Source organism: Sorex fumeus, unplaced genomic scaffold (assembly GCF_029834395.1).
Source record: "Sorex fumeus unplaced genomic scaffold, SorFum_2.1 ptg000030l, whole genome shotgun sequence".
Taxonomy (NCBI): Eukaryota; Metazoa; Chordata; class Mammalia; order Eulipotyphla; family Soricidae; genus Sorex; species Sorex fumeus.
In genome coordinates, this window is record NW_026606087.1 from 3,126,310 (window position 1) to 3,148,780 (window position 22,471).

At 43.3% G+C, this 22,471-nt stretch overlaps 1 protein-coding gene across 1 annotated transcript; it reads left to right on the forward strand.

Moving 5' to 3' along the window:
- The first annotated feature begins 210 nt into the window (after positions 1–210).
- On the forward strand, positions 211–19,623 carry PSMA1 (proteasome 20S subunit alpha 1). Its single transcript, XM_056116096.1, has 10 exons — positions 211–395; positions 1,814–1,858; positions 5,847–5,948; positions 6,923–7,026; positions 8,801–8,889; positions 10,157–10,227; positions 10,355–10,484; positions 13,437–13,516; positions 17,196–17,306; positions 19,277–19,623. Exons 1-10 carry the CDS (start codon positions 393–395, stop codon positions 19,331–19,333), a joined length of 792 nt encoding a protein of 263 aa, XP_055972071.1. The 5' UTR covers positions 211–392; the 3' UTR covers positions 19,334–19,623.
- Positions 19,624–22,471: the final 2,848 nt, after the last annotated feature.

The window sequence follows — 22,471 nt, forward strand, 5'->3', positions numbered from 1 at the left end:
AGACACGGACAGGCTCACTAGATGGCTCGGAGTTGTACTTGTACACTCCAGGGATCTCAAGCGCGTAAAAAAATAAAAAAATAAAAAAGTCTGGTGAGGAAGCTGCGCTGCATCCAAGAGGAGGGCGGCGCCTCGGCAGGGAGCCCCCGGCGACTCGGCGGCCGCGGCCCCGCCCCGCCCGGCGTTTCCCGCCAAAGTCGGTTCCTCTGTCCGAGGCCCCACCCACCCGCGGCGCGCCGAGCGCTCGAGTCACCGGGGCTCGACTGCTCAGGCCTGCGCCGCCGCCGTCAAACGCCCTCAGGCTGCCCTGCAGATCGCCGATCGTGAGTTCCGTCCGCTCGCCGTGGATCGCCCGCTCTCGTGGAGGCCGTGGACTGACCCGCGCCGAAGTCATGGTGCGTTGGTTCCGGAATCCCGGGCAGGGTTGGGGCCGGGGTCCGCGCGGCCCGGGGGAGATGGCCAGCCTGCCTATCCTGCCGTCCTCACGGGCAGCCCGAGGCCCCGGCCGTGGAAAGCTGAGGCGGCGGGAGGGAGGGTTCGGGCCGTGATTCAGCATCTCTGGCCTGGCGGGGAGAGGGGGCGGCCGGTAGCTCCGTGCGGCCTTTCCCCGCGCCTCCTTTTTCTCTCCCCGCGCGGACTCGGACGCGCTGACCGCCGGTCATCCCTCGAGTGCAGTGAATTCCTGGTGCTGCTCGAAAGTGGCCTTTTGTCGAGAGAGAGAGAGAAAGAGAGTGTGTGAGAGAAAGAGAAAGTGTGTGTGTGTGTGTGTGTGTGTGTGTGAGAGAGAGAGAGAGAGAGAGAGTGAGTGAAAGAGAGAAAGAAAGTATGAGAACGAGAGAGCAAGCGCGCGAAGAGTCTAGGGGTCCCGGCTGGAGTTCTCCCCGTGAACTTTAACCCCGGGTTTCGGGTTCTGGGCCGCATCCATTTCCTGGTGGCCCCGATCCACCGCTTCCCTCGAGGGCCTTTACAATCATTTTGTCACGTCACGATATTATATTACACCTGAGGAAATCGCGAGAGGAAGGCTCCTCGCCCCACGCCTGGCACTGCTGCACCCCCCCCCCCCCCTCCGCACGCGCACACACACACACACCACACACCCATGCTCTTTCTCACAGACACTTGGTGGTAGAATCCTCGCCCCACGCCTGCCACTGCTGCATCCTCCACACACACACACACACACACACACACACACACACACCCCATACACCCATGCTCTTTCTCACAGACACTTGGTGGTAGACTCATTCCAGCACCGGCGTCACGACTAATAAACTAATCTCTGTCCACCTCTCACTCACTCTTGTGTCGATTCATCCCACAGAACCCTGCCTACAAAGCCCTGTTTCCATTGGGAGGGAGACTTCAAAGATACGTCTGAGTTGTCCCCACTTAGAAAGTCTAAAAGGGGTGTGTATTGAAAAGATTGGGTGAGGAAAGTTGTTTCTCAGAGACATTTAAGGTAGTGAAAGGACAGGGTTAGCTTTTGACCATTTGCTAGGAACCTTTAGAAGGAAAGAGCTTTGCTAAAACAGGAAAGTTAACTTGGATACTTTTTAGTAGCTGGCTGAGCCCAAAGGCAGGCCTAGTGGACAGTGGTGGTGTTGGGAGTTAAGTCCCTTCAAAATCCACTTGCCTCAGTCCTCTGCCGGCTCTTGGTAATAGAGACGGTTTTGTGGCATTACCTCTGTTGCCTTCATGCTGAATGGAAATACATACTTGGGAGACCTTTTGTAACTGATGAGAGACTAGCAGGATTTGGGACTTGTAACTTTCTTACACTATTGTCCTTTTGTTCTTTTACTTTCAGTTTCGCAATCAGTATGACAATGATGTCACTGTTTGGAGCCCACAGGTAAAATGTTTCATGCTATTACCTTGAAGTGACTTTTTTTTTTTTTTTTTTTTTTTTTTAATTTATTTATTGAATCACTGTGGGAAAGGTTACAAAGCTTTCAGGTTTATGTCTCAGTCATGCAAATATCAAACACATTTCCCTTTACCAATACTTATTTTTTACCATGAAGAACCCCAATAAAACCCCACCCCCCACCCCTCCCCGTCCCTGTGAAGCAGATGAATTCTAGTTAACACTCTATCTGCTTTGATTAGATTCATTGTTTCAATAAAATATTCACCACTATTAGAGTTTACCCCCCCCCCCCCCAAATCAGACATGCTGAAAAAGCATTGTGAAGTGATTTGCTTTCTATGGCTGGGTTCAAGAATTAAATGTTGGTTTTGGATTTCTGCTCTTTTACCTATTGACCCTGGAAGTATTTCTACTGAAAGTCAGATAGTTAAGAAATTGGTTTCTGTGTTCTGGAGTCCTGGCCGTGCTGGAGAGCCGCTCGCGGGGGGCAACCGGTGGCCTCGGTAGGGCGTGAAGGGCGGACCGAAACGCCCCCCTTCCCATGAGGTTTTAGTCGCCCCCACACTCCCGGCTCATACCTGCTGTCCACAAGGCTCCCATGTGGCCGCCATCTTTCTTTCCAAAGAGGAGAGGGCGAATGGGGCAACACCCTTTCCCCTCCGGCAGACTTGATGGCCTGGATCAATGCAGAGTCCGTTCACTTTTCTGCTCCAAGCTGCTGGGTTCTGCATTAAGTCCTTGTGCTTCTGGGGCCGTGGCCGTGCTGGAGAGCCGCTCGCGGGGGGCAACTGGTGACCTCGGTAGGGCGTGAAGGACGGACCAGAACGCCCCCCTTCCCATGAGGTTTTAGTCGCCCCCACACCCCCGGCTCATACCTGCTGTCCACAAGGCTCCCATGTGGCCGCCATCTTTCTTTCCAGAGGGAGGAGGGCGGAAGGGAGCAGCACCCTTTCCCCTCTGGGCAGAAATGATTGCCTGGATCAACGCATAGTCCTTTCACTTTTCTGCTCCAAGCTGCTGGGTTCTGCATTAGGTCATTGTGCTTCTGGGGCTGTGGCCGTGCTGGAGAGCCGCTCGTGGGGGCAACTGGTGGCCTCGGTAGGGCGTGAAGGGCGGACCGAAACGCCCCCCTTCCCATGAGGTTTTAGTCGCCCCCACACTCCCGGCTCATACCTGCTGTCCACAAGGCTCCCATGTGGCCGCCATCTTTCTTTCCAGAGAGGAGAGGGCGAATGGGGCAACACCCTTTCCCCTCCGGCAGACTTGATGGCCTGGATCAATGCAGAGTCCGTTCACTTTTCTGCTCCAAGCTGCTGTGTTCTGCATTAAGTCCTTGTGCTTCTGGGGCCGTGGCTGTGCTGGAGAGCCGCTCGTGGGGGGCAACTGGTGACCTCGGTAGGGCGTGAAGGACGGACCAGAACGCCCCCCTTCCCATGAGGTTTTAGTCGCCCCCACACCCCCGGCTCATATCTGCTGTCCACAAGGCCCCCATGTGGCCGCCATCTTTCTTTCCAGAGGGAGGAGGGCGGAAGGGAGCAACACCCTTTCCCCTCTGGGCAGAAATGATTGCCTGGATTAACGCATAGTCCTTTCACTTTTCTGCTCCAAGCTGCTGGGTTCTGCATTAAGCCCTTGTGCTTCTGGGGCTGTGGCCGTGCTGGAGAGCCGTTCGTGGGGGGCAACTGGTGACCTCGGTAGGGCGTGAAGGACGGACCGGAACGCCCCCCTTCCCATGAGGTTTTAGTCGCCCCCACACTCCCGGCTCATACCTGCTGTCCACAAGGCTCCCATGTGGCCGCCATCTTTCTTTCCAGAGAGGAGAGGGCGAATGGGGCAACACCCTTTCCCCTCCAGCAGACTTGATGGGCTGGATCAACGCATAGTCCGTTCACTTTTCTGCTCCAAGCTGCTGGGTTCTGCATTAAGTCCTTGTGCTTCTGGGGCCGTGGCCGTGCTGGAGAGCCGCTCGTGAGGGGTGACTGGTGACCTCGGTAGGGCGTGAAGGACGGACTGGAACGCCCCCCTTCCCATGAGGTTTTAGTCGCCCCCACACCCCCGGCTCATACCTGCTGTCCACAAGGCTCCCATGCGGCCGCCATCCTTCTTTCCAGAGAAGAGAGGGCGAATGGGGCAACACCCTTTCCCCTCCGGCAGACTTGATGGCCTGGATTAACGCATAGTCCTTTCACTTTTCTGCTCCAAGCTGCTGGGTTCTGCATTAAGTCCTTGTGCTTCTGGGACTGTGGCCGTGCTGGGGAGCCGCTGGTGGGGGGCAACTGGTGACCTCGGTAGGGCGTGAAGGACGGACCAGAACGCCCCTCTTCCCATGAGGTTTTAGTCGCCCCCACACCCCCGGCTCATACCTGCTGTCCACAAGGCTCCCATGTGGCCGCCATCTTTCTTTCCAGAGGGAGGAGGGCGGAAGGGAGCAACACCCTTTCCCCTCTGGGCAGAAATGATTGCCTGGATTAACGCATAGTCCTTTCACTTTTCTGCTCCAAGCTGCTGGGTTCTGCATTAAGCCCTTGTGCTTCTGGGGCTGTGGCCGTGCTGGAGAGCCGCTCGTGGGGGGCAACTGGTGACCTCGGTAGGGCGTGAAGGACGGACCGGAACGCCCCCCTTCCCATGAGGTTTTAGTCGCCCCCACACCCCCGGCTCATACCTGCTGTCCACAAGGCTCCCATGCGGCTGCCATCCTTCTTTCCAGAGAAGAGAGGGCGAATGGGGCAACACCCTTTTCCCCTCTGGGCAGAAATGATGGCCTGGGTTAACGCATTGTCCGTTCACTTTTCTGCTCTAAGCTGCTGGTTTCTGCATTAAGTCCTTGTGTTTCTGGGGCTGTGGCCATGCTCCAAACTTAACTCTGATTTTCAGGGAGAAAGATTGGGTGGTTTACTTCTCATTGATCACTTTGTATATAGAGAGATGTCGCGCGGCCGCGTAAGCGGCCGCGCGGTTTTGAGAAAAAGTCCTCGTTCCCGCATACTCGAGCTGTGTTTGTAGAGGCTTCTGGTCACCAGGGTTCCATCTGGGGGAGGCGGGATGCGGCGCCTACTCCATCTGGAACTTCCCGGTGCTCTCGGCTCTTTTTGGAACCTGTTTTTTCTTTTTTCTTTTCCTCCGGGATCCCGCACCCTCCATGTGTTCCTTCTCTTATTCTGAACGTTTCAAAGATGGCGCTGGGGGGCGGGCTGTGGGCATGACTTCCGGGATCAGAGGTTACCTGGGAGGTGTAGTCCGGCAGATTTGAGAAAAAGTCCTTGTTCCCGCATACTCGAGCTGTGTTTGTAGAGGCTTCTGGTCACCAGGGTTCCATCTGGGGGAGGCGGGATGCGGCGCCTACTCCATCTGGAACTTCCCGGTGCTCTCGGCTCTTTTTGGAACCTGTTTTTTCTTTTTTCTTTTCCTCCGGGATCCCGCACCCTCCATGTGTTCCTTCTCTTATTCTGAACGTTTCAAAGATGGCGCTGGGGGGCGGGCTGTGGGCATGACTTCCGGGATCAGAGGTTACCTGGGAGGTGTAGTCCGGCAGATTTGAGAAAAAGTCCTTGTTCCCGCATACTCGAGCTGTGTTTGTAGAGGCTTCTGGTCACCAGGGTTCCATCTGGGGGAGGCGGGATGCGGCGCCTACTCCATCTGGAACTTCCCGGTGCTCTCGGCTCTTTTTGGAACCTGTTTTTTCTTTTTTCTTTTCCTCCGGGATCCCGCACCCTCCATGTGTTCCTTCTCTTCTGAAGTGACTTTTGATTGACTACCATATAATTAGAGATTGTAGGTGTGGGGGTAAAGGGATTATAACCATTTTAAGCATTCCTGGAGGAACTTTATTTTTCAAATATGTATCCTGATTGGGGGAGGGGGGAATCATTTGAGATTAAATTGTGTTCACCCGAGATTTGGAAAGTCTCAAATTTATAAAAAATTAAATTTTTAAGACGACTAAGATGTGTTGTTTTCTTTTTCTCTTTAGGGCAGGATTCATCAGATTGAATATGCAATGGAAGCTGTCAAACAGGGCTCAGCCACGGTTGGTCTGAAATCAAAAACCCATGCAGTGCTGGTTGCATTGAAGGTAAAGTAATAAATATGTCTTCCTTTTTTAATTTTACGTAGTTATGTATTTTATTTTTCCCTTTCCTTTGTTACTGTTCTCGCAGTGAGAGTCAACTCATTTAGTCGTAGTACTTGTCACATAAGAGCTGGAGCGATAGCACAGCGGGTAGGGCATTTACCTTGCACGCAGCCGACCGTGTTTGATACCTCCGTCTCTTTTGGAGAGCCCAGCAAGCTACCAAGAGTATCCCTCCCGAATGGCAAAGCCTGGCAAGTTCCTCGTGGCGAATTCGATATGCCAAAAACAGTAACAAGTCTCACAATGGAGACATTATTGGTGCCCACTTGAGCAAATAGACGAACAACGGGAGATACAAGGCATTGCGACAGTGCTACTTGTTCACAGAGAGTCACTGCAGTGCCCACTGTGTTGTTCCTAGGCTTTGAACTCCTGGCTATAATACAGTCTTCTGGCTGTGTGCTGGAGATGGCACACATCATTGTTGTGGTTCCAGGAGTCGCAGGAAATAGAGCTACTGAGGCTGTGCTCTGCACATGAACGTGGCGCAGAAGATCAAACTCTGCCTGTGTTAGAACAAGGCAGTTTTCCCACTGAGCCGATCCCCTGTGTCCTCTGCATATGTGTATGTACTTGTGGTACTAGGGATCCAACCCAAGATATCATATACGAAACATAATACTCTACCATTGAGCTGCATCCATAGCTCTGTCTTCCGTCTTTAGAAAACAGTTATCAAATGCGTACCACCCTCTGGGTGGGCCTTGAATGAATCAGAGGCAATAATACTCTCCATTGCAAATTGTGGATTGGGGGTACTCTACTTTGAAAAAAGTATATTTCCATGGGGTACTAGGTGGTTTTTCTTTCCCCAAAAAGGTGATAATAAGTCAGATAAGCTTGGGAATCTCTAATTTATATAATAAAATTATAAACTTGTTTTTACATTTATATCTTTCAATGTTTCTATTTAGAGAGCACAGTCAGAGCTTGCAGCTCATCAGAAAAAGATTCTCCATGTTGACAACCATATTGGTATCTCTATTGCGGGCCTTACTGCAGATGCTAGACTGTTATGGTAAGTGTGATCGTAGAAAACAAAAGAAACATCATTACTAATTTATAATAAATTACATTTATAGATCTAGAGAAGATAATTTGGGAAACTGTTTGCCAGAGTGTCTGTAAGTTAAGATTATTAATACTGTAGCCACTTTGAATTCAGTTACTAATTATTTAATTTTTTTATTCTAATAGAATTAACTATATTAGGATTTTTTGTTGTTGTTGTTTGGTTGGATTTTTTGGCAGAAAGGTTTCTGTCCCATACCCCTGTGGTTCTGAGAACTTAATTCTGGCTCTGCACTCAGGGATCTCACTCCAGGCTTAAGGGACCATGAGGAGTTTTGGGGATAAAATCGAGGTTGATCACATGCAAGGCAAATGCCCTACCTGCTGTACTATTGCTCCAGCCCCCTAACTATATTAGTTTCAATACTTTTGTGTAGTTGCTGAATTATTTGATATTTGTTAGTCTAATTTATGTTGTTTAAGACTCTATTAAGTTTGGTGCTTGAGCGATAGTAACAGGTTTGGTATTTGCCTTGTATGTGGCCAAGGCAGGTTAGATCCCTGATGCCCTATATGGTCCCCCGAGCCTAGTCAGGAGTGATCTTTGAGCACAGAGCCAGCAGTAAGCCCTGAACACCAGTGGGTATGGCCCCAAAACATTCACATACACACATACATAAGTTGCAGTGAGATAAAAATCTCATTGCAAAGACTAAGTCTTATGATGAAATTTCTCATTTTTTTGTACTGTCTCTGAAGTTTCTTTTGTATCTTGCATTTGTGATTCATACCAGACTAGCCATATTTCGTGTGTTCGTGTGTGTGTGTGTGTGTGTGTGTGTGTGTGTGTGTGTGTGTGTGTTCCACACCTGGTACTCCTTCTAGCTTACTTCTGGCTCTGAGCTTAGGGATCATTCTGATAGGGCTTGGGGACCATATGACTGCCAGGGATCAAACCTGGATCTGCCACATGCAAGGCAAGTTTTGTACCCACTGTGCTGTTTCTCCAGCCTCTCACATTTCTAATGGTCACAAGTTAGTAGTACCTGTTATATTGAGCAATGAACTTTTAGACAATCTTAGGAAATGGACTTAAGTGAACATACCTGAACAAATAGCTTGATATCTATAGTCAACATTTGGTTATCAGATATGACATACACATAAAACAGAGAAACATGGAAATAAAGCAGTAAGCCCTTGTTATCTTGGCTTTTAAAATGAGGCAGGAATTCTCTTTTTCTTTTCTTTTTTCTTCCTAAGTGGATTTACTGAATCTTGTCAGTTTTAACTGTTAATCAGCAATCTATTGTTCATTAGCTTTTCAAAGACTGTTTATATGTAGAAGTACATGGACAGAAATACGAATGTCTAGTATGGATTCTATTTCTTGCAGCTGTGTAATTGCAAATTTTTTAGACTGAAGAAAAAGGTTGAGTAGGTATTCCTTTTTGATGGTTCAAGATCTAGAGTTAAGACTAACTTGCTCACAGTGGGAAGAATAAAAGATGTTTCCCACCCCCCCCCCCCCCCTTGCTCTTTAACTGTCTGTACTGTAAGAAGTGTGGTAAGGCAAAGGTTTTTCATTGCTAAGGAATTGTCTGGTCTTTAACAAACCCCATATACTCCAAGATTTATTATAGAAATGTACCTTTGTAGCTCTGTCTGGTTCCCTTATGTGAAAGTAATCTGTGCAAATGTCTGGAAAGAATTAAAAAGAACTCAGACTATGTTATTTGAAATACTCCTCTGATTTAACATTTTTCTTGTTTCTTTTTTAGTAATTTTATGCGTCAGGAATGTTTGGATTCCAGATTCGTTTTTGACAGACCTCTTCCTGTGTCTCGTCTTGTGTCTCTAATTGGAAGCAGTATCCTTTTTTTTCAGCATTTATGGATATAAACCTTAAAGGGCTTTTATAGTTCATCCTTAATTATTAAGACTATGATTAAATATTAACCATAGGTAATACAGTGAAAAAAATTGTTATTTAATCCATATCCAGCAGTGTTCAGAGCTTACTCTTGGCTCTGTGCTCAGGAATCACTCCTGGCCAGGCAATAGGGGCCCATATGGGGTGCTAGTGATCAAACCCGGGTCAGCCACATGCAGGGCAAGCATCCTACTTGCTGTACTATTGCTCCAGCTTCAAGATAGTAAAACTTTTTAATAAGAATTTAAAATGTAGCATACTTGTGGGAAATTTTACCTTGAAAGTAAGTGAACTTCTCTTTCATCAGCCCTTGTAAACAATTGTTATTTTCCACACATAGATGAATCCAATTTCAGGAAAACTCTCCATACTCTAATTTTCAAGATAAATTTATTAATTTGTTTTTTTGGGATGCTCGGGAAACTCATGACTCTGCACTCAGGAATTACTCCTGGTGTTGCTCGGGGGGGACCTATGGGATCCCGGGGATCGAACTTGGGTCAGCTGTGTACAAGGCAAATGCCCTACCTGCTGTACTATCACTCCTGCCCCAATTTTCAAGGATATTTAAAGGTAAAGGTAAAGGCCCTCCTGTTGATCGTCGATTTGCTCGAGCAGGCCCAGTAACGTCTCCATTGGAGACTTTGTTGTTACTGTGTTTGGCATATTGAATACTCTTGGTAGCTTGCCAGGCTCTCCGAGAGGGGCGGAGGAATCGAACTCGGGTCAGCCATGTTGGCCACTTGTAAGGCGAGGCGAACGCCCTACCGCTGTTCAAGGATATTTAAAGTTTTCCATTAGTGGTTCTAGATGTCAAGAAAATCCTCGACCCTTTATATTCAGAATTAATAAGGGTCTATGCATGGGAACTTGTCATCTTGCTATTACTCTCCCACCCCCTCACACCTCCCCAAGCAGGTAAGACGAACCAAAGATCTTTGTTAATAATATTTAACTTGAAAGTAAAGGTAAGGAGCTGGAGTAATAGCACAGAGGGTAGGGCATTCACCTTGCTTGCGGCCGACCCAGGTTCCATTCCCAGCATCCCATATGGTCCCCTGAGTACCGCCAGGAGTAATTCCTGAGTGCAGAGCCAGGAGTAAGCCCTGTGCATCGCCGGGTGTGATCCAAAAAGCTAAAAAAAAAAAAAAAAGTAAAGGTAGTAACTATTTGGTGTTGTAACAGATTCTTTAACTAGTTTAAGAGACCCAGATACCAACACAGCGATATGGCCGGAGACCATATGGTGTTGGGCTGCTTATTGCTGGTTATGATGTAAGTTCATAGAATTTTATCATATTTTAATGATTTTTCAAAACTGACTAGAAACTTTCTCATTTTTAGCTTACCCAAAGTCAAGAATTACGTAACTTCTTTTTTTTATTTTTTTTTCTATTTGTAGGATATGGGTCCTCACATTTTCCAGACCTGTCCATCTGCTAACTATTTTGATTGTAGAGCTATGTCCATTGGAGCCCGTTCTCAGTCAGCTCGTACTTACTTGGAGAGACACATGTCTGAGTTTATGGACTGTAAGTGATTTTAAAAAAAAATTATAGAAAATAAATACATAAGTGAAGAAAACTGTTGCCTTACAGAAAGTATTTTTCACAAAATTATCCTCATGATGTGCTTATTATTTCTTTCAAGCATAGTAGTTTTTAACCCCTTCTGGCTGGCAAAGTAGTAATTAGGACGTCTTAAAAATATAAATATATATTCCCAGCCTTTGAATTTAGTCAGACTAATTCAGTATTCCTAGAGTTGAGGACCACTATACTAGCTACCAATTGTAAGGTTTGTAATATCTAGTTCTTCCTGAATTTATTTTTAGTCACACAGTCATTTCTGCAATAAGTACTCCATAAATAATTTAAAAGGTAGTTTATATGTGGGAAGAAACGTTAAAGATAACAAGACTTACTGCTAGAACAGGCCAGATTTTCGAGTACTGTGCTTATGCAAAAGCCTTGGGTGTTATACTTCTGGTACATCAATTAAAATAACCATTGGGTTTTTTTCCTGTTCGTATTATTTTGATATGTATTGGTTGACTTTTGTATGTTAAATCCCTGGAATAAATTAGTTATGGTAATAATAAAATAATATAAATGTCTTTAAAAACATAAATGTTATTGGATTCAGTTTGCTAATAATTTGTTGAGTTTTTTTGTCTGTATCTTTCAACTAAAACATTTTCCTGGGGCTGGTAGATAGTGTAGTGATTAGGGTATTTGTCTAGAGGGTTGATTCTAAGCACTACTTGGTCCTCTGAGCATTACTGGGTACAGGCCAGGAAGCCCCTAAACACAGCCACGCGTGGCTCTGGTTGGTCCAGCTATCCTTGGCACTGCAGGGCCAAAGCAGCTTGCATACTGGGCCTTTGGACTTAACCACCAACCTGGTTGGCTGTGAATCATCACTAGACCTTCCTGACGACTGTTTGAGAGGCCTCACCCCTGTCCTCTATTGTCCTCCTTTTGTTGTTTTGATGATCAGGGGTTGTACTTTTTTTTTTTAATAATTTATTTATTTATTGAATCACTGTGGGAAAAGTTACAGAGCTTTCGGGTTTAGTTCTCAGTCATGTAGATACCAAACACATTTCCCTTTACCAATACTCATTTTTAGCCCCGAACCCCAATAGACCCCCACCTCCCACCCCTCCCAATTCTTGTGAGGCAGATGAGTTCTAGTTAATACTCTATATACTTTGACTAGATAGATTATTTCGATAGAAGATGCACAATTATTGTTTAGAGTTTACGACCCACCCCCCACAATCAGACATGCTGAAACAGCGTTGTGAAATGATTTGCTTTCTACAACTTGGTTTAAGAATACAATGAGGTCGCACGGCCGCTATCGCGGCCGTGCGGTTTTGAATTTCTGCTATTTTACTTATTGACCCTGGAAGAATTTCTATTAAAAGTTAGCTAGTTAAGAGATTGGTTTCTGTGCCCTGGAGTCGTGGCCGTGCCGGAGAGCCGCTCGTGGGGGGCAGCTGGCGACCTCGGTGGGGCGTGGGGGACGGCCCACAAAGCCCCCCTTCCCATGAGGTCCCCGCCGCTCCCCCAAGCCCGGCTCAAACCTGCTTTCCACAAGGCTCCCGTGCGGCCGCCATCTTTCTTTCCAGAGAGGAGCGGGCGGACCGGTCAAAGCCCCTTCCCCTCCGGGCAGGCTTGGTGGCGCGTTTTAACACAAGTCCATTTGCTTTTCTGCTCCAAGCGGCTGGTTCTCTGTGCTAAGTCCTTGTGCCTCCGGGGGCCGTGGCCGTGCCGGAGAGCCGCTCGTGGGGGGCAGCTGGCGACCTCGGTGGGGCGTGGGGGGCGGCCCACAAAGCCCCCCTTCCCATGAGGTCCCCGCCGCTCCCCCAAGCCCGGCTCAAACCTGCTTTCCACAAGGCTCCCGTGCGGCCGCCATCTTTCTTTCCAGAGAGGAGCGGGCGAGGGGTTGTACATTTTAGTACACTTTGTCTGTAGTGCTCACTAGGGGTTGTATACTTATTTTCTAGTGCTGGCTGAGTGCCACACTTTAGTTTTAGTGTTTACTCACATTTGGTTGTAGTACACTGGAGCTTTACTTTGGTGCCAAGAATCCCAGGTGAATGTGCTGCTGACTCAGTATGTGGGTTTGTGTCAGAGAGGAAACTTGAGCTTCTTCCCTACAAGGCAAACTCTGCCACTGAGCAATTCCCAGGCCCGTAGTGTATCTGTATTCTTAAGGAATTTTTTTTTGGGGGGGGGGGGGGTAGGCAGGGCCAGGCAGTGCATAGGATTTACTCCTGCCTCTGCACTCAGGGATTACTCCTGGTGGTACTCCGGTGGCCTTATTGGGTGCAGGATGACTATGTTCAAGCCAAGTGCTCTACCCACTCCACTGTTGCTCCTGCCCCCTTTAGGGACTTTGATTTACACTTTCATTTGTGTGTCTTTGCCCACTTTGGAATTTTAGTCAGATACAAAGAGTTGGAAACTACTTTTATCAAGAGCAAATATAGCAACTAACATTTCACAGTATATTCTACAGAACATTGAAAGCTATATCATTTCTGAATTAAGAGTTAGACTTTAATAAGAACGGGCCAAATTTAGTAACAAGTTGTATATCCTTTCATGAAATATAATTGTCAATATTGCTAATAATTAATGTTGGGAGATTAAATGGTTAAATATTACACTTTGGACTGTTTCTACTATAATATACTTGGTAGGTGACTAGAACCTTGTCAGATTAAGTTGCTAAAGGAATCTCTTATTTTTTTTTTTCCTGCTTTTTGGGTCACATCCAAGATGCACAGGGGTTACTCCTGGCTTTGCACTCAGGAGTTATTCCTGGCGGTGTTTGGGGGACCATATGGGGTGCTTAGAATCAAACCTGAGTCGGCCGCGTGCAAGGAAAACACCCTACATGCTGTACTACCGCTCTAGCCCCAAAATCTCTATTTCTTAAATTAAGAAAAAGTATTATTTCGTTTTATGTAGGCAATTTGAATGAGCTGGTTAAACATGGTCTACGTGCTTTGAGAGAGACTCTTCCCGCAGAACAGGACCTAACTACAAAAGTAAGTATGTTTTGCAGTTATAAACACTATAGTTACAATTTGATCAAGTGTTGCATAAATGTAAGTGATAAGTAATGTGTACTTACAGTTCTTTAATTTTCAGGTATTTTTAATGGTACCAGGCATCATACCCAGGGCTTCCTACCTTCATATCACAGATTTTGCCTCTGAGTTCCTTGTCCTACTCTTTAATTTGTGGAATGGTTGCATAGACTCAGTCTTTCTCATTAAGCAATAAGTGGTATGATTTTGAGATGTCATTTTTAAAAAACATATTTGGTATAAAACACTAAACTAGTAAATCCAATGTAGAATTTTCATTTCTTCAACAGATGGGAAACCTTTGTGTCTTTGTATTGTTTCTTTTTGAGGGGTAGGGGTGGAAGAGGGCAGTGTTAGGCCATAACCAGCAGTGCTCAGGGGTTTCTCCTGGCTCTGTACTCCAGAATTACTCCTAGTGGGCTGGGGGACCACATGGGATGCTGGGGATTAAATCCTAGTTGACTGCATAAAAGGCCTGTGCCCTACCCACACGTACTGTTGTTCATCCAGGGAAACCTTTGTATTGTTAACAATATTTTTTAATTGTTAACAATAATTATTCAGTTAACAAGTGAGTGATTGAGCATCTCATACATGTGTGCATATAATAGACAAGACAAACATCCTGACCTATTTGTAACATATATCCAAGTGTCAGGAGCTAGTATACCTATAAATGAAGTATATATTATAAAGTGATAATTACTATAAAAAATGGTTAAGAGGAGAGTGACTAATTGACTATGTCAAAGATGGCCTCATTGAGAGTAAAATTCAGTGAAAAGATCTAAAGGAAGTAAATAAGCCATATAGATGTCTAGAACAAGATTATTCCAGAGGAAAAAGAAGAAATAATTCCAGAGAGGGGTTCGAGAGCTAATACAACGGGTAGGGTTGTATTGCCTTGCACACAACTGACGCCCCAGGCTGACCCAGGTTTGATCCCTGAGCATAGCCAGGTGTGAGCCTCCTACCCCCAAAATATATGATTCCATAGAATATATATAAAAAATCTTGAGTATAGATTGTAATATTCAAGGCAAAGAAACCAATGGATTTAAGAATGAAGCCAGAGTAATGGAGGCTACACTTTGTCTTCTAGTAACCAGTCGCCCTTGTTTGTAATTCTGATTTTACTCTGGGCTGTTAAGAGTTTAAGTGAGGATGGGGGGGGGGTGTCATAAAAAAAAAGTTTAAATGAAGAATACTATGATTGACTTAAGTAATTTTTTTACTGCGGCATGGTGGAATAGTTGTAAAGCTGTTAGGGTGATTTCAGGTGGAATAGTGTGGTAGAATAGAATGAGTTGGAGGTAAGTAGTTCAGTTGAGAAAAGTATTTCACAAGTTTTAGCGTTATTTATAATAAAAAAATTTTAAATTTATAATAGAAATGACATTATAGTATAATAAAGGTTGTATACATAAAACCACAGCTGATATATTCAGTAATGAAAAACAGAAGCCTTTTTCTCTAAAATCAGGAATATGGTAAGACTATTGTCATCACTCCTGATTTATTACAAAAGTTCTTACCCAGAGCAATTAGACAATAATACGAAATAAAAGGAATCCAGAAATAAAGTGAAGAAACTATCGTTATTTTTAGGCAATTCAATAGTGTATATAGAAACATCTAAAGATTCTATTCTATTGAAAAGGAGTTTGAGGGCTGGAGTGATATACAGCAGGTAGAGTTTTTGCCTTGCACAGGGCTAACCCAGTTTTGATCTCCGACATCTCACATAGTGCCTGAAACCCTGCCAGAAGTAATTTCTGAGGGCAAAGCTGAGAATAACCATTGAGCACCTCCAGGTGTGGTAGAAAACTAAAAAAAGAAGCTCGAAACAGGTGTGCCAAGATAGCTGGTTACAAAAGTAATAAAAAAAATGCTGTTGCATTTCTATTTGCAAATAATTTGTAATTGCATTCAAAGAAATAAATTTAAATACCTAGAAATAAATTTTAACAAAGGAATTGTGAGAGTTTTATAATGAAAACTATGATACTATTTAAAGACTAAGAACAAGAGATCAAGGCAGGGAAAGATTTCATGTACATAATCAGCATAGTCAAAATGCCTATTCTATCAAAGCAGTATTCACATTTAATGCAATTCCAATCAAAATCACAGTGACATTTTCTTCTTGATGGGAAGGTGCACACCTGGTTGTATTCAGGTCTTATTCCTGATACTGTTTTCAGGGATTACTCCTAGCAGGGGTTGGGGGACCATATAGGGTGATAGGGATCAAACCCCAGTCAGTTGCATGGAAGGCAAGCACTTTATCTGCTCTACTACCTGTCTGGACCTCACTTTTGTTATCTTGTGCTCTCTCCTTTCCCTTCCTTTCATTGTTCTGGTCTTTGTGGTTGTTGATATCATTAAAGTAACCAGAGGTTGTAACTAATTGATGCTTGCTTATTTTGGGGTGGAGAGTGGTCCACATCTAGCAGTGCTCAGGAACTGTTGGCCCATCCGAAGCTCCCTCATGCAAAATGTGTTCTCCTACATCTCAAACTCTTCACTACTGATGTACCAAGACAAGGGCTAAATGGCTCCAGGGTGGAATACAGCAACCTTCACACACTTTTCTCTATGGAAACTTTTTGGTATCATTTTTGTAGATTATTTATAACAAGCAATAGAAAATATATATATAGGTCCTGTTTGGGGGGCAGGCTCTGGGAGTTGAGGTGGAAACATTCAAAATATGGTGGTGGGAAGGTGTAATGGTGATGGGATTGGTGTTGGAATATTAAATGTAATTATTGTGGACAACTTTATAGAAACAAAATTAAACTTAAAAATGTATGCTCTATTCCTTTGAGGTATTTCCCTGGCATATGGTGCATTTGTTTCTAAGATGGTTGAATTTTAAATTGATCATTGATTGACATTTCCAATTTAGAAAAGTTTGCTTAGATGTTTGATTTCCTGATTTCATATTCATACTGAATCATGACATACTTATGTGTGTATGCCTCAAATTTTTACAAAAACATTCATCTTATAGAAGCTATTTTTGAACTGATTAGCAGTGATAAACAATTTTAAGATTGGCTTTTTAGTTGCTTCATGTAGATTTTAATCCTCCACAGTATTCAGCACTTTATAATTCCAAATTTCCTCGTTAAACTTTCACATCTTTAGTTCTAGCGATATAGAACTATAAGTAGGGCTTTTTCTTTGCATGTGTCCAACCTGGATTTGATCCCTAGTACCCCACATGGTCCCCTAAACAACTCCAGGAGTAAATAAACCCAGAGCCACTGCTGTGTGTGATTCAAAACAAAAGAAAACAAAACTACCGTGTCTTAACTTACACAGGGAACAAACATGATTGTTTCTTAGTATCAATGTGACTTAGTTCCTCACACTGATCCACAGCACATTTTCATTCTGAGCCAAACTGCAGGTTTTTAAATGATACAGTATTTGGAGTTGTTGATAATTACCAAAAGTGAATATTTAATCTGCAATAGGAACTGCTAGATTTTTCTTCCTTTTTCCCCAATTCAAGTCTTAGGTAATGTTCTATGAAATTTTTATTCTGCTTTTCACCTTAAAAATTCTTTTTAAGAATTTTTCCAACCTTCATACTTGATACTTTAATTTTTTTTTTTGTCCCGCTCAGAATGTTTCTATTGGAATTGTTGGTAAAGACTTGGAGTTTACGATTTATGATGATGATGATGTATCTCCATTCCTGGAAGGTCTCGAAGAAAGACCTCAGAGAAAGGCACAGGTATATAAATAATAACGCGATGGCTTAAATTCTGTCATAAATTGTTATTCCTACCACAGATATATAAAGTTGACATTTTTATCTTCAGTTATTGAGATAGGCTTGTAGCATTCAGGCGTCAGTAGGAAAACTAGGGACTGAGTAAGTAAAATATTAAGAGGACATTGATCTCTGTAAACGCAGAACTAGTTGATGATTTGGTTATCATTTGTTATTTCTCACAATTCTATGAATTGAGGTTCATCACAGCAATATGATTCTTTTGCTGATCTTCCTTGAGGTTGCTAATTGTTGAAGAGTGAGGTGTAAACATTCAAGGTAACATTATTCAGGTTACCTTCTGAGACTTTAAAGGTATTAGAGGGACAGAGACAAGGTGGGAACCTCTGCTGGGATGACTGGGCTTTTTCCTCAATCTTAGGGCTTCTTCACAGGTTCTCTAGCAGGGTAGTAGCTTGGAGCTTGCAAAAGTTGAAAAGTTAAAGCTTCCAGGCATTGTTTTGGATTTTTAAAAATTTATTTCCTTGGAGGTAGTGGGCCCTGAAGTGCTACTTCTGGCTCTCTAATCCAGGGTCACTCCTGGCAATAATCAGAGAATCATGCAGTGCCAGAGACTGAACCCAGCCTCCCTCATGTAAAGCATGTGCTCAGTGCTCAGAATTGTTGCAGTATCACTTCTCCATATTTTGTTAAAGTCTATAAAAAGACCAAGATCCTACATGACTAAGGACATGAAAAGTTTATTATGGCCCAGCTTTGGATACTTAAGTGGTATTTTAAATACTGGTCTTTTTTATTGCATCTTTAAAATAAAAATTACTTATGGGGCTGGAACTCAGTGGGTAGGGCGTTTGCCTTGCATGCAGCTGACCCAGGTTCGATTCCCAGCATCCCATATGGTCCCCCGAGCACTGCGAGGATTAATTCCTGAGTGCATGAGCCAGGAGAAACCCCTGTGCAACGCTGGGTATGACCCAAAAAGAAAAAATTTTTATTACTTATAGATGCTTAGTATCTTATAAAGAATTTCAACACCATTAGTTTCTTTTTGGTGTGTGTGTGGGGGGGGGGGGGACGTCTTTGGGTTATACCTGGCTGTTTTTATGGCTGACTTCTGCCTCTGCACTTAGGGATCACTCCTGGTAGGCTGATGGGGGAGCTTATGGGGAGCCAGGGATAAAACCTATGTCGTCCGCATGCAGGGAACGTGCCCTGCCACATACTATTGCTCTGGCCATGTCATTAATTTTCAACTTGAAAAGAGTATTAGGTAACATTGTTGGTATTAGAGAAGCAAGATTTGTATTTAAATCAGTAAGAACTAGGACAGATGGTTTCCAGCTATGAGAAGGAGGGAGGGAGGGAGGCAGGGAGGGAGGGAGGGAGGGGAGAGAGAGAGGGGTCTGCCTCTGCCATAGAGGCAGGCTGGGGAGGGGGGGATATAGACAGGGGAGGGAAACTGGGGGACATTGGTGCTAGGAAATTACACTGGTGGAGGGATGGGTGTTGGAACATTATATGACGGAAACCCAGTCATGAACAGTTTTGTAATGCTCTCTCCCATGGTGATTCAATTTTAAAAAAAGGGACTAGGGCAGGTAGAATAATGCAATAGAGTATTACACAGTTAGTTTGATTATATTTTTACTGTTTACCAGTAATAAATGAGAAAAGAATGTCTAAAAAGTGATATAATTGTGTTTTATAACTAGTACTAATAATAAAAAAGATGACTTTTGAGCAAGACAGTGTGTGACTGTGCTAGAATTGTTCATGATGTTTTGGTTTACAGAACTGTAGAATTCCATCTCTAAAAACCATGCTTAAATTTTTTTAACAAGTCAATGGATAAATATCAAAATATTTTCTAATTTCTTTTTTAAACTTTTCTAATTGCAACAATTTTAATTTAGATAATATATGTTGGTCAGATACTCTTTTTACATGATTTTTTGTCTCTTTCTTTTAAGCCTGCCCAACCTGCTGACGAACCTGCAGAAAAGGCCGATGAGCCAATGGAACATTAACTAGTTAATACATATACTAACAACTATGTGCGATGCAAGAATACATGATGAAGAAAATACTCCATACTTTGAACCAAAAGATTCAGAGTAATTAGGAATGAGTCCAGATGAGAAGCTTTTTCAAGCAATCTTACTGAAACCATATGAGGTGCATTTTTCTTTAAAAGGGCCTACATCATAATTTCTAGAAAGTATAGGTATCTACTAATGTTTTTATATGAAGAACATAGTGTCTTTGTGTCTTTAAGGACTACTGTGAAATAAAGTTGTTTCACCTGATGGCTATTGGATTTTTATTTGTTAAAAAACAAGTAAATAGTAGCTTGATATTCCAGTTGGTCTTTGCCTTATGTTTAGTCTTGAGGAAAAGTAAAACCTCTTTGCTGTCATAACCCTATATCATTCTTATTTCTCTGAACAATGAATTCATGGTTCAGAGAAATAAGAATGAGAAAATAAGAAAGAGAAATCCTAATGCAAACTTACTCAGTACTGAGAATGTCAATTAAAATCTCTTAGCCACAATAGTAAAGGCAATATTAACATGAAAAACTTTCCAGCCAGCAGATGGCAGTAGTGGAAACTTTGGTCCCTGAGAAACTTCAAAATCACAGGTAGGTTTTAACTACAAACTGTCATTTTCTTCAATCCTGCCAACCCAACTCCCCCTTTAACCTTTAGGCAACCTTGCATTTTTCCTATGAACAGTGTACAGATACGGCAGAACAATTTTTACTGGACACTATGCATAATGAATTCAAATTTTCAAAAAGTCTAATTTTTAAAATGAAACAAAATACTAATTAAAAAGTTGCTGTTAATAGTCCTAAGAGATGCATTTTTTTTTAGATTTATATTTTTCTAAAGAGGAACAATTAATTTTCAGGTAAGGAGCTTGGATTTTGATCTTTTACTCCTAGTAGCTACTTTTGGTTTGGATCAAGTAAATCCAAAGGATTTTATTTTATATTTTAAGAAAGTCCAGTGGAGAGTTGAAATCTAAATGAAAGAATTCATGGGAAAAGATCCTGTACACTAATTTTTTTACATGTTGTTTAAAACTTTTAAGAACTGTAGTAACATGTTACGTATTAAAGGGAAAGTGGTAAGATAAACTGATGGGCTTTTGAATATCCTAAATTTGGAACTGTGTGAAGTAATAGTCTGCTCTGGAAGTAGTCTTATGAGTTTCATCTGAGTTTGAGACAAGGCCAGTAGAGTTACAAAAAGTACCTATTAGCTTTTTTATGGGCTGAAGCAATAGCACAGCAGGTAGGGTGTTTGTTTGCCTTGCACATGGCCGACCCGGGTTCGATTTCTCCATCACTCTTGGAGAGCCTGGCAAGCTACTGACAGTATCCTGCCTGCACAGCAGACCCTGGCAAGCTCCCTGTGCAGTATTCCATATGCCAGAAACAGTAACAAGTCTCACAATGGAGACGTTACTGGTGCCCAGTAGAGCTTGAGCAAATCGATGAACAAAGAGAGGACAGTGCTACAGTGACAGCTTTTTTATACACACAATAAACCAGTAAATAAATTTGTGGTACTCCTTCCACCTGCCTTCAGATTCGGTGGCTATGTAGAAATGGAGAGGAAATCTTTATCTTAGAAATCTCCCAGCACAATAAAATGGAACACTATAGATTTCATTGTGGTTCCTTTTTTTGACTTATGTGTCATAGTTACTCCATTTGGCCTGTGTTGAGTAATTATAAATAAAATTCCTACTGGTGTCCTCACATCTATCAAAATACAAGAGCATACAAAAATATTTCATCTGGAATTTGTTATTTGCTCCATTTTTATCCTCTCTTCTATATGTGCTACTTTGAAGAACTGGCATGGTTAAAAATTAGTAAAGTAGATGGCAAGATTCTGGTAATATGAGCTTTTTCAGCATTTGACCATTTTGTATTTTATGGGCAAGTCCCTTTTCACTCTAAACCTTGATTTCCAAAATACTTAAAATGTTGTAATATATGTCAAGGCCCTTGCTCTCAACATAATTCAAACAATTTTCAAAATAACTAAATGCTTGAGGGGCCGAGCAATAGTATAGCAGGTCGGGCACGTTCCTTGCACATGGTGGATCCAAGTTTGATCCCCAGCACTTCATGATGCCCCAAATCCACCAGGAGTGATCCCTGAGCACAGGTGGGTGTGACCTGAAAAACAAAATTACATGCTAGTGTAAAAATAAGTCAAGTGCATCTTGTCAAATCAGGAAGGATTAAGCTCTCTAAGGTCCTGATACCTACTCAATGAGCTGTTTTTAAGAATCTACCTTGCCAGTGATAAAAGGAAAACTAAAGAATTTATAAAACTTTCAAAAATCTTTTTTTAATGGTTTGCTCATAATAAACCTCAAATTTTATTCTGTAACATTATATAGTTGCCTCCAGAGCAACTGTAGTTGATATGATTAGTTCTATATTCATGGTAGGCCAAAACCACTTGTTAAATGGGTTGAGAACTAAGTAACAGCATTTATAAAACATTTTTAAAAAACTTAGAGATTGGAGATAGAACAAAGGTTCTTGCCTTGTACTCAGCCAACCTTGGGTAGATCTCTGGCATCCCATATGTTCCCAGGAGTACAGCCAAGAGTGATTCCTGAGTGTAAAGCCAGGAGTAACTCCTGAGCATCACCAGATGTGGCCCAAAAACCAAAACCAACTCCAGAGGGGAAGAGATAGCTAAAAGATCAGCACATGACTTGCATGCTGTTAGGTCCTGAGTTGGATCACTGGCCCTGAAAGCTCAGTGCAGCATACCTGATATAGTTCTGGTGGTCCTTGAGCACTGCCAGAGTGGCCTTGTAGCACTCAACATACCTGGGCCTGAGCAATAGCACACCAAACTGTCATGCATACCCCATAGCCAAGTACTGCTGACAGTGACCTCTCTACCCTCAAGCACCTCTGAGGAGGGAAAAAGAAAAACTACGATAAACTGGCACCAATCTTGGATTGATCTTAAGGAAAGAATGCTTTAATGGGGGGAGAGGGGAAATCAATCTCAAAAAGTTTTATAGGCAGGGGAAATATAGCAGATAAGGCCACTTTTCATGATGCCCAACACCACATAGTCCCTGAGCACAGCCAAGTGTGACCCCAAAATTAAAAAAAGGCTTTA

Coding starts and splice junctions, on each gene's coding strand:
- PSMA1 (XM_056116096.1), top strand. Junction 1,859..5,846: donor TCACTGTTTGGAGCCCACAG/GTAAAATGTTTC, acceptor TTTTCTCTTTAG/GGCAGGATTCATCAGATTGA. Junction 10,485..13,436: donor CATGTCTGAGTTTATGGACT/GTAAGTGATTTT, acceptor CGTTTTATGTAG/GCAATTTGAATGAGCTGGTT.